We start from the raw sequence: 12,200 nt of genomic DNA on the forward strand, positions 1-12,200 counted from the left end.
GACCATGCCAAACTTTTTGACTTTTGAAGACATCACTCATGTTTTAGTTTGCTTCTGGGGGGCCTGTGTTGCAGCCAAATGGAGATGTGGGTGGCCGTCTACTGCTACAGAGATCTGCAGGCCCAGGAATGCCAGGAAGGTGATGGCCCAACCCCTCATAAGTCCCCAGGCCAGGAAGGTGATGGCCCAGTCGCCTCACTGGATTCCTCATAACTGGAGTCCAATGTTGGTTGTATCTTGCAAGCAGAGTGAGGCCATTTTTATTGCTTGTTACTCCATAGGAGTGAATAGCTATAGTTTGTGGATTTCACTTAAGTTCCACAGAGGAAGAAATGCTACATGTCCTTCAGAATTCATCCTAGAAAGTAGCCCTCAACTGAAGATCACCAGATGCCTATCTGTGATAGGATGGGAAAAAAATTGTGATAGACTGCTAAAATGGAATACTATACAGCAATTTGAAAGAACAAACTTCTGACACATGCAACAATATGGGCTAATCTCACATAGTGAGTGACAGAAGCCAGTCACATAAACTTATGGTCCGATTCCATTTAAATAAAATGTGAGGAAAGCACAAGTGAATGAAGCTTCCTCTGTACTGACAGCTGCTCCCCTCACTTGCATCATTGCCTGAGCTCCACCTCCTCCAGATCCACAGAGGCACTGGATTCTCATAGGAGCATGAATCCTAATGTGAAGTGAGCATTCAGGGATTGAGGTTGTTTGCTCCTTTGAATCATCCTGAAATTATTCTGCCTCTACTCCCCCACTTTCCACCGCCAGCCTTCTTTCTGTCCCATGGAACAATTGTCTTCCATGAAAGGTTCCTGGTGCCAAAGAGGGAGGAGACCACTGGTTTAAGCTGTACAGTCTATGGTATTTTATTGTAGCAGCCCAAGCTAACATAGGTAAATGGTTTTCAAGCCATACTTTTGGGATGATGGCACTCTAAGCATTTTACCTTCAGCTTGTATAATAAGTCCCTGACTTATGAATGAGTTCCATTCTGGGAGAATGTTTGAAAGTTGGATTCATTTGTAAGTGGGACAAAGTGGGTCTTATACACTTTTGACACAGATATACAATGTATATTACTTCCTATCAGTCCCGTCCACATCACCACTTCTTTTCCTCTTTCTTCTGGACATCCTGGGCTCTGACTGAGCACTGTACTACTGTACACTGTCCCATTGTACAGTGAGCACATAGCAGTACCACTGGAACAATGTGTGGCAGATATGTGAGCTACATCTACACATGTTCATAGTGCGAGGTCCATTTGTATCTGTGAAAGTTTGCAACTGAACATTCGTAAGTTGAGGACTTTATATTATCTGCAAATAAAAAAGGAAACATCACATACGTGTACATAGGAGAGGGAGATGGCATCACCTCCAATATTCCACCCCTCTTTTGCATGGGGCTTGTCTCCACCCATCTGATATCTGACACAGGAAGAAGAGTCCGTTGAATATGTGTTGAGAGAATAAACAACCTACAAAGCCTATCACATGAACACACTCCTTTCATGCACAGATGTGTTAGTTTCCTTTCTGAGATCATGAGCACCATGACATCATGGGCCATTCCCATCTTGTTCACCAACCACTGCCCACTCATGTGGCTGGGATCTAGCAAAAAGTATATGAATGGAAGCCAACTGCAATAAATTGGATTGTGCAGAATTTGGGTTCACTCTGACCAAACCACACTAACTGGGTCTTCTCTTACCTTTAAAACAGTCTGTGGGTCAAACTTTGGCAAGAGATGTATAAATGTACATGCTCCCAAAGCCCAAGGTTCCAGAAGTGTAGTCAAAATGTTCACCATCCAGCCTGTGTCTGCTATGGTCCAGATTAGGTCAGAGGGTTGCAGGCCAGTCCATGTGCTGGGGACACAGATGGAGCACGTGAACATACAGGGGAGTGCATGCTGAGATATGTGGGAAGGGAAGGGTAGGTGTGTTTGTATACCAGGGTAAGTAGGCAGGGGAAGCAAAGGTGCTCTGTCCATGCATTCTGCACCAAGAGGGACCATGTGTTTAGAAAGTGTGACTCTAGCAGATAAGAGTTCACAGATAATTGGGCCTCATTTTCATTTTATCCCCCAAACTTACTACAGTGTTTGACATATGGTAACCACCCAGGAAAAGTTTACTAACACAAGACATCCAGATGAACATTTTTACAGGGGCCTTGCAAAGGTCAAGTTTGGTTAAGTAGAACTTTAGCTCTGTTTTCTCCAAGCATCATGAACTGCATTGGCAGATGTGAGGGTCTTGTATAGGGTAAAACTTGTTTTCTTTCTCTCTTCAGACCAGAATAAGAGATATTTGGCAGCTGGGTGTGGTAGTACATGCTTGTAACCCCAGCACTGGAGGAGGCCGAGGCAGGAGGATCCCAAGTTTGAGCCTAGCTAGGCAATTTTGCAATGTAGCAAGACTATGTCTCAAAAATAAAAAATAGTCCAGAGCACCAAGGAGGTGAGCCTCTCGAGCCACCATACCACCACCCCAGAGCACTGTGGAGGTGAACTGCGTGGTTGCTAGCAGCCCCCTGCCCCTGGCTGGCTGTGTTGAGCCGGTACCTGGATCCACACCACAGAGTTGCAGGAGTCATAAAGGACATTGTTCTGAGCTTGAGAAGATAGAGTAGAAGTGAACAACAGAAAGAGGGCTTCTTTGAGGCTCCTTGATGAAAATTAAAGCCCACCAGAAAAGTGAAGAAAATCTCTGCAATTAAGGCACACCAGATCACATTAGTTGGGGAAGCAGCAGTGTGGACCTGAGCAGTGCGACTGCAAGCAGACCCCAGCCAGGGCTCTGCTCTGACCAGAGGCTGTGGCACACTGGCCCAAGCCAAGGGCCTGCCTGGAAAAGAGCTGCACAGGCACACAAGCAACAGCCAGAGGTTCACCCCAATACCATCAGTAGGTGGGCAAGACCCTAGCCAGAAGCTTGCTCACGCAACAGGAACTGGGGTCCACAGTCGCCAGCCAAAGACCCTCCCAGACAACAGCTACATAGGGGCCCTAGCCAGTGGCACACCTAGATGTCATCCCAAGTGTGCACAGGCCCCAGCCAGAGGCCCAGTCAGACAAAGGGATCCAAAAGGCCACCTTTCTGAACCCAGAAATTGGTGTACTGGTGAGCAGCAGAGAAAAGGCAACTCTGTGGCTTGCTGAGAATTGAAGACCACTGGGTGAACAAAAAGTTGCCTCAACAAAGGCACAGCAGGCTACATCTATTGAAATGAGAAAACACATAAAGAAGTCTCAAAACCAGACTTCCAGATCACCCAAGGCAACCCCAAAGGGCAACAAGATGGAACACTCTGGTGCTCAACCACCTGGACTCTCTGAACTGGCAACAAAGGAGGATCTGGAAAAAAAGAAATCAGAAATAATTTCTCAGATAACAGCAGAGATTGTGCCCATAGTGCAAGACATGATTAATAAATCTAGAGAGGACACAGATCCAAAAAATAGAGGAGCTGAGGAACATGATTGAATCCCAGCATTGGAAACAAATGGAATCCATAAAACAGATGCAAACAGATATTCAGGAGATTAAAAACTCCACTGATAGTTTATGCAGTAGAATGAGCCAATGTGAGGACAGAATTTCAAATAGAGAAGACAGGATTGCAATTAGTGACCGGGAAAAGAAATATTTCTTTAAAATAGTAAGGGACTATGAAATATCAATCCAGCACCTGCTATATGATGCAAAGAAAAATAATATAAGACTGATCAGAGTCAATGAAGAAACAGAAGAGAGTGCAGATGACATAAAAAAACTGTTCACAGAAGTGATGGCAGAAAACTTCCCAAGCAGGGGAAAAGAACTTGACATACAGATAAGTGAGGCATGTAGGACTCCAACTAGCCTTGATTAAAAAAAAGAATCTCACCTGAGCATATAATAGTTAAGATTCCAGAAACCCAACAGAAGAACAAAATTCTACAAGCAGTTAGAGAAAAGAAACAAATCACATACAAAGACAAGCCCATCAGCATCACAGCAGACTTCTCAATGCAAACCCTCAAGGCAAGAAGAGCTTAGAGTGATGCATTTCAAGCCCTAAAGGAAAACAGCCTCCAGCCCAGATTGATGTACCCTGCAAAACTATCTTTCAAAATGGATGGAGAAATAAGATACTTTCATGACAAAGAGCACCTTAGGAACTTCATGAATATAAAACCAGCACTCCAAAAAATTTTAGACAATATTCTAGGAAAAGAAAATGAGGATCAAAACCCCAGGAAGCGCAGCAGAATGAATCCATCAGGCATGACAAGAAACTAAATGCAAACGGGGAGAATGCAACAAAAAGAAAAAGTCATGACAACGATAAGTCAATACTTATGAGTTATAACCATCAATGTTAATGGTCTCAATTCACCAATCAAAAGAAATAGACTGGCAGAATGGGTCAAGAAGCAAGATCCAACAATATGCTGCATGCAAGAAACACACTTAATTAAAAAAAAAAACCTCATAGACTGAAAGCTAAAGGGTGGAAAACAATACTCCATGTGACAGGAACCCCCCAAAAAGCAGGAGTAGCTATCCTCTTTGCAGATCAGATGGATTTCAAACCAAAATCTGAAACACTTCTGGTCCCAAGAATTTCAGATAAGGGACAGTCAACCTGTATGTACAAATCTATTGTGAACACGTGTTTTCATTTCTAAGTAAAAACTTAAGAACAGAACTGTTGATTCTTAATAGTAATACAAGAAATTTCTATATTGTTTTCCAAAATGGTTTTACCATTTTACATTCACATTAGCAGTATTAGAAAGTTCTAACTGGTTCACACCTAAACTGACATTTGTTCTTTTAAAACTTTTAACTTCATCTCCCTAATGAGTGTACAATATGATCTTGTTATTGTACTGATTAGTATTTTTCTGATTCTAGTATTGCACACCTTTCCTTGTGCTGTACTGGCTATTTATCATCTTCTTGTGTCTACTTTTTAATTGGGTTGTCTATTAATGAGCTGTAAGGGTTCGTTATGTATTCTGGTCATAGGTTATATGTATTATAAATATGTTCTGGTTAAGGACTACTTTTCATTTTCTTAAAGTCTTTTCAAGTTCTAAATTTTGATGGAATCTCATTTATCAATTTTTTTCTTTTATACATCATGTTTTTTGTATCCTAGGAAATTTTTGCCTACCCTAAATTCATGAACATTTTCCCTTATTATTTCTTCTTAAAGTGTTATAGTTTTATCTTTCATATTTAGGTTCATAGATCCTTTCAAGTTATTTTTATGCATGGAAATAAAGGGTTGAGGTTAATTTTTTACATATGACACCAGGTGTTCTAGTATCATTTGTTGAAAACATTATCTTTTCCTCTGCTCTTGAGTTGAATTTATGTTCTATAAAATGTTAATGTTAAATGATCTTTCAAAAATCAGTGGACCATATATGTGTGGTTCTATTTCTAGATTCTCTGTTTTATTCCGTTGATCTATATGTCTTTCCTTATACCAACATTGTCTTGATTACTGTAGCTTTAGAAGAACTCTTAAAATTAGGTAATAAATGTCTTCCAACACTGTTTTTTTTTGTTTTGTTTTTACTTTTCCAGGTCCTTTCTACTCCTTCATACCTTTAAATTTCAATATACAATTCTTCATTTATAGCAAGTATACATAGATTTGAATTTTTATATATACTTTGTGTTTTCTAATCCTGCTAAATTCAAATACAAGTTCTAGGGGCTCCTAGAGATTCCTTAGTATTTTCTCTGTAGATGATCATTTCATCTACATATAGAGATTTTACTTCTACCTTGCCAATCCTATGCTATTTGTTTCTTTTTATTGCCAGACTATTTTGGTTTGGGCCTATGTTTCAAAGTTTAATGGACAGACAAAGAGTAAGCATATCTGCCCTTGTTCCCCACCTTAGGGAGAAAGCATTGTATCTTTTCCTTTCATATAAGGTGTTCTCGCTGGAAGTATGGAGTACATGTCTTTTATCTGCTGAGAAGGTTCTGTTCTACTTCTAGTCTCCTGAACAGCTGTAGAATTTAGTCCAATACTTTTTCTGCAAGTACTGATAGGATCATATGCCTTTTCCCCTTTCCTTTGTTAAAATGATGATTTATGGGGGTAGATCTTCCAATGCTGAACGAACACTGCCATCCCTATAACAAAACCACTTTCTACATACTGCCAGATCTGACTTCTAATAGTTTGTTTTGTTAAACAAATTTTTATTTATGGTCATACTTTTCTCTTCTATTATCTTTATCCAGTTTTAGTAGTAGCATAATGTTGGTTTCCTAAAATGAGGGGAGACGTGTTCCTTCTTTATTCAGCTTTAAATGTTTGATATAATTTACCAGTTAAAATGTACATGAGTCTGTTGTTGTCATATAGGTAGGTTTTCAAGCTAGGAATATACTTTCTTTAATAGGTGCTATTCAAATTTTATATTTCTTCCCCAGTCAGTTTCATTAATTTGTTTTCCAAGGTACTTCTTAGAAGTTGTCAAATTTATTTCAAGAAAGGTTTTTGTAATATGCTTTCTATATCCTTTTAAATTCTGTAAAATCTGTGGTAATGTCCTCTAAATTTTGATATTGTAATTTTTAAAATGTAGAATTGATATTGTGTAATAGGAAGAAAAGTTCTAAAGGAGTAGGGAAAGTGGGAGAGGTAGGGGAAAGGAAAGAAGGGAAAAGAAAAAATATGAGAAAAGAAAAAAAATGGAAACAAAGTCTTTGTAAATAGGGAAGGGTGGAGGGGGTGAAGGGAGGGCAGGGGAATGGGGAAAAAATAAGAACCAAGATATGTCATGTAAAGGTACAAGATCCCAATGATGAATGTGATTGTATTTTATTACCTAAGATGTACCAAAAAACTTAATGGAAAAAAAAATTTTAAAGGGTGTAGATGTAGCTCAGTGCAAAACCCTGGATTCAATCCTCAGTACAGAAAGTAGAGAATGTATTTGGCCTGTCTTCCTGTCTTAAATCAATAATGAATTAGGCTGAACACAAAGAATTTCCTTGTGACAGAAAGTTATCATAATATATGTTTTTTCCTGAAAATGAGTACTATTTTTAGCTCTAGAGCTAAAAATAGTATCAAATCTTGAGGGGTGGAAATCTTAGTTATATTTAAGTAATTTATCCTACCATCCTTTAAAAATAGCAGTTTACTATAGCTCAACTATTAAATAATTTACACTAATTTAATTTTGATACTATGGGCTCTGAAAGAACATTTACGTTTTTGTAAAATTTTTGCATTAAAATATTTGTCCTGTTCTAATAATAAATTAACATGGCAGACAAGACCTACCGAAAAATATCCTAAAGATCCCTAGTTAGATCTCAGTTTACCTAATTCATCCAATTATATCTTCTGCTTCAATGAATCTGCCCCATAATTTGCATTTGTAGAATCAAAGAAAATTGTCAGCATCTCAAAAATACAAACTAGAGATTAGTCTTGGGAAAAGGAATATAAACCTTTTTGCTAATCATTCACCCTTCTAGGCACAGGGCACAAAACATGGAGGAGATTTTGAGATCTGTGTTTTTGAAGCAGACACATCACTCTGAAGGTCACCTGATATGCAGAATGTAAAACCATGCCCCTTTAGCCTCCCTTCCCAGTTGTCTCCCTCAGAAGTGCCAAAGAAGAATCAGATCTTCACTCAGGAAAGTCTGCTCCCGCAGCTCTCTGCAGAGGAAACGATCTCAGCTTACCCAGCATCCATCTTGCCTTTGAGCCCCAGGCTGGCGTGGGAGTGCTCCGCCATCTTGGGGAGGCCACTGGTTCCACTGGTAAAGTAGATGGCAGCCGCTTCTTGGCTTCCTGACTCCACACAGTGATGAGTAGTAGAGGCCTCTCTGGAGGAGATACAGACTGTCACCTTAGATCTAGCATGTTCACCAGATGTCACTGTGACTCGTTTTTCTCCACTAGCTCCCAGGCTAACAAGGGCAAGTCAGCTGATTCATTTCAGAAGAGAGGCTACTGACTGAGTGGTTAAGATCACAGGGTTACTTCTGTTATTATTAATTTTAAAAAATTGTATTAGTACATATTTTAAGCAAATAAGATCATGGAATTCTGAGTAAGTAATATTTGGGTTTGGAAACCATTTAGGTTTGGCAATTAGTTAACCATGTCAAGGGTAATCAAAATACGTGATGAATGTTTAACTTTCAAATAAAACCCCTTATTACAGTAAAAAACACATTACCAATAATCTCCTTCTAAGTACTGCCCCTTGCTTCAAGCACACTCATCCCAATATTCTTGTCACTTTCTGAAGCAGTTCTGGAAGTCCTCTTTCATGAGAGTCTTTACAAGACAGGATAAAAAATATGGTGACTGGGGCTGCCAAGTGCCATCCAATGGAAAAGCACGCTTGTGAAAATATTATGGTGTGTCCTCATCCACCTCATCCACCAGATCTGGCACCACGTGACTTCTGTCTTTTTTCCAAAATCAAAATGACATGAAAGGTAAACATTTTAAATTAATTCAGGACATCAAGTTAGCTAACAAGAGCAAGCCAAGGGCAAGGACAGCACCACTAAAGACACTCAGGAAACAGAACATCCAGATCTGCTGTAGCAAGTGTCAATAACAATGGTATGAGTATGTTTGAAATAAGGGGGAGTATTTTGAGGTGGATGAATGGCAATGTGTCTTTTACTGTAATAAAATTTAAAAATGTAAACATTTACAGTATTTTAAAAATCACAGCTCATATGTACTATTGAACTTCTTTGAGACTCAATTTCCTTATCTGTGAAATGAGATCAATAAAACCTGTCTCACAAAGAAATTAAGAAAGTTAACTCTACCACAAACAAAATGAACAGCAGGAACTTAATAAATGTGAAGCTACTTGTTGAGCCCTAGGATGATGCTAGGTCCACAGGAGGTAGGCAACTGGTATTCATGGTGCTTTACCAACACCCTCTTCTGCTCTCTGGAACCCCCTATTCATCTTCAGATGTCTCTAGCATCTTGATTTTAAGTCTCTGAAAGCTGGTATCACATTTTTTTCTTTGACACTTATCTTAAAGGTCATGCATCACAAAGACTTCTTTTCCCCCCAGTACTGGGGATTGAACCCAGGTCTTTCACACTGAGCCACACCTATAGTTCTTTATAAATTTTTTATTTTGAGACAGGATCTCACTAAGTCACTAAGTTACCCAGGCTGGGCTCAAATTTGTAATCCTCCTGCCTCAGCCTCCCAGAACACTGGGATTAAATGCATGCACTGTTCTGCTCAGCTGATTGGGTCAGGCTTGCCATAAGCTTTTGGAAGGGCCATTGTCCTTGGAAGCAAAGCTGTGGGATGGGGTGGAGAGGTAGCAAAAGCACAGAAAGCCCTGTGTCATTCAACTCTGGTTTCCCTTCCCATGCTGTAGACCTTACCTCTGATCTGAGCGTCATCACAGTGAAGAGCTTAGGCTGAGTTTCCATCCCTGGATGTTATCACCTTGCTCTTTCTAGTTACACTGCAATGCTTCTCTTTATACCCCAGGTCTTTCTGTCACTGTGATAGCCAACCCAACTCCATCTTGTGCCTCAATGCCATTTTGTACCTGTTCTTGGACAAAGTGCTTGCACATGAACAAAGCCCCCAAAGCCCCCACATCCTGCTTGGCAGTAAACTTGCTGCAGTTGCAGGATGTTCTGTAGCTCACCTAGTGTGTGTGAAACTTCCTCTTGCCCCCACTAACCTGGCATGGTTCTGCTTCTGTAAGATTCCACTTGCTCCCCCTTGAGCCCTCCTCAAGTGAAAGCATGATTTAAAAAGAGAAATCAAACTGCTTCCCATTGTTGAGGAAACTTTCTGGGTGCTAGCCCCCCTCGGCCACTGGCTATAATAAATGGGCTCAAATCTGGCACAGAATGTGGTGCATCTCTATTGTCCAAACTCACTCGTCCATGACATCACCACCATGGCTTGGGTCTCTGAGCCTGCTCTTCATGTGAGTGTGCAGCCCAGTAGGGGGCAGATAATGCTCCACTAGGGCAGCTTCTAGCCTGCAGGTGTCAGTGACTGCTGTCAGCACTTTGTTGGGAACTCTTGGGAAGTCTTTGACATGTTCCTCAGAAGGTCCCTGCAGACCAAACCCCACAAACCCCTGAAACGTCTCCTTACAGCTTTTCTTTCTTCCTTTCCTCAGTCTGTCTAGTCCCACACTCTGCTCCATGGGCAGCCCCCATCCCAGTACAGTGGCTGCACCAGACCACTCGATTTGATTTCCACTGTGGGAGAAAGCCTAACCAAGACACATAGATACTCACTTCAGTAATGTCTTAAGGTCCAGCCACCCATCCCGGCTTCTCTCAGACACAAGTAGCTTGAGTCTCAGAGCAGGACAGTCAGATGCCACAGCGTCCACTTCATGGGCCACTTCGTCCCCAGCCACAATGGCCCTGGCTTTAGATGCCTGGAGCCTGTAGAGGATGTCTTTGGATTTCATCTGGATAGCTCCAGGCATAAAGACGAGGCCTGGAGAAGCCAAATGGTTTTGAAAGTGCTGGGAAGGAGGCTGGCCTTCCCCCTCAGGAAGTGGCCACCCAAGGTGGAAGGGGGGCTGTGCACTCTTTGGAGGGTGTTCTTTGGGAAGAGGGGGACCCAGCTTGCTGCCCTCCATTTCCTTCCTTCACAAGAGGGGGTGCCCTGCTCTTAGTCAGTCACCAACCTGCTCGCATGCAGCCCAGGGTCACCAGCCACCACTCAGGGACTTGGGGCAGGACTACTGCCACGCGGTCCCCACGCTGCAGACTGCAGGGCCCCAAGAGGACATTGGCCGCCTGCTGACTCATTTCACTCAGTTCTCTGAAGGTCCACTTCACTTCATCCCCTTTGCCATTCACCCACCACAGGGCTGGGCCGGGAGGTCGCTTGCCAGCCTGGGGGTGGAGAGAGGAGAGGCCTGCTGGTGAGTGGATGTGGACACAGTGTGTGTGGGGGGGCTTGGTAAGCACCTTGATCTCAGGACTCCCGCATACCCTTAGAAAGTATGGAGCTGGGTATGGTAGTGGGCCACACCTGTTATTCCAGCTACTCAGGAGGATGCAACAGGAGGATCACAAGATTGAGCCCAACTTAGAAAAAGACCTTGTCTCAAAATAAAACATAAAAAGAGTTGAGATGTAGCTCAGTGTGAGGTTCAATCCGTAGTAGTAAGAAAGTAAAAAAGAATTATTGAAACTCCTCAAGAGGTCTTTATTTATATGGGTTATAGCTATTAATACTTATATCAGAAATTAAAACAGATTTTTAAAAATGTGTGTTTAAAAATAATATTGATATACCCATTATATATTACTATGAATAGAATTTTAAAAATATGCCCCAGAAAGAGTAGCTATCATCAAGAAATTAAATAATAAAAAATGCTAGCAAGGATGTGGAGAAAAGGGACTCTTCTGCATTGTTGGTAGGAAGATAAACTAGTACAATCACTACAGAAATCAGTGTGGAGAGTCCTCAAAAAGCTAAAATTAGAGATTCCAGTTGATCCAGGTATTTTCCTTCTAGATATTTTCCCCCAAAAGTTAATTACATCATATTACAGGAATATATACATACTGATGTTTATAACAGCACAATTTATAAAAGCTAAATCTTGGAAATGGTTCATATACTCATTAACAGATGAATGGGTAAAGAAAATATGGTATTTATACACAGCAGAGCACTACTCTGCCATAAAGAAGGATAAACTTGAGGCATGTGTAGCTAAATGGATGCAAGACTATAATATTAAGTGAATCAAGCCAGACACATAAGCTTAAATATCTCATGATTTCTGTTATATGAGAAACTAAAAAAATATATATAAATGAAAAGCAAAATACAAGATAGGTAAAGAGAAAGTAGGAAGGTCTTTTTCAAATGGATCGGGGAGCAAGACATGGAGGGAAGAAAGAGGGAGGGGAGGGAAAGGGGATGGAAAAGAAGAAGGGAAGGGAAAAATGATGAAAATGAAGCTTTTGCAAATGGGTAGGGGACCAAGAGTTAGAAAGAGCAGGGAGGGGAGGGAAGGAAGGCATAGGGAACGAAGAAAGAAAAAGAGAGAGAAAAAATGGAGAAGTGATATATCCATGTACCAACTCCCCATGATAATTGTAATTACTATGTACTGCAAACATGTGCTAATGAAAAAGTATGTTACCCAAACA

The 12,200-nt window shown here is 40.9% G+C and overlaps 1 protein-coding gene across 1 annotated transcript in view; it reads right to left on the reverse strand.

The window, feature by feature from the left end:
- The window catches only part of LOC101712192 (acyl-coenzyme A synthetase ACSM2A, mitochondrial), a 29,066-nt gene that overhangs the window by 12,411 nt on the left and 4,455 nt on the right, over positions 1–12,200 (reverse strand). The window contains exons 3-6 of the mRNA XM_004855836.4: positions 10,715–10,925; positions 10,314–10,521; positions 7,742–7,885; positions 1,735–1,891 (exon numbers count right to left, since the gene is read on the reverse strand). Coding sequence (XP_004855893.1) covers positions 1,735–1,891; positions 7,742–7,885; positions 10,314–10,521; positions 10,715–10,925 — 720 coding nt within the window. The remainder of the gene's footprint in view (positions 1–1,734; positions 1,892–7,741; positions 7,886–10,313; positions 10,522–10,714; positions 10,926–12,200) is intronic.

This window comes from Heterocephalus glaber, unplaced genomic scaffold, assembly GCF_053883595.1.
Source record: "Heterocephalus glaber isolate CG9 unplaced genomic scaffold, H.glaber_assembly_v1.0 deba00000943, whole genome shotgun sequence".
NCBI classification, from domain to species: domain Eukaryota; kingdom Metazoa; phylum Chordata; class Mammalia; order Rodentia; family Bathyergidae; genus Heterocephalus; species Heterocephalus glaber.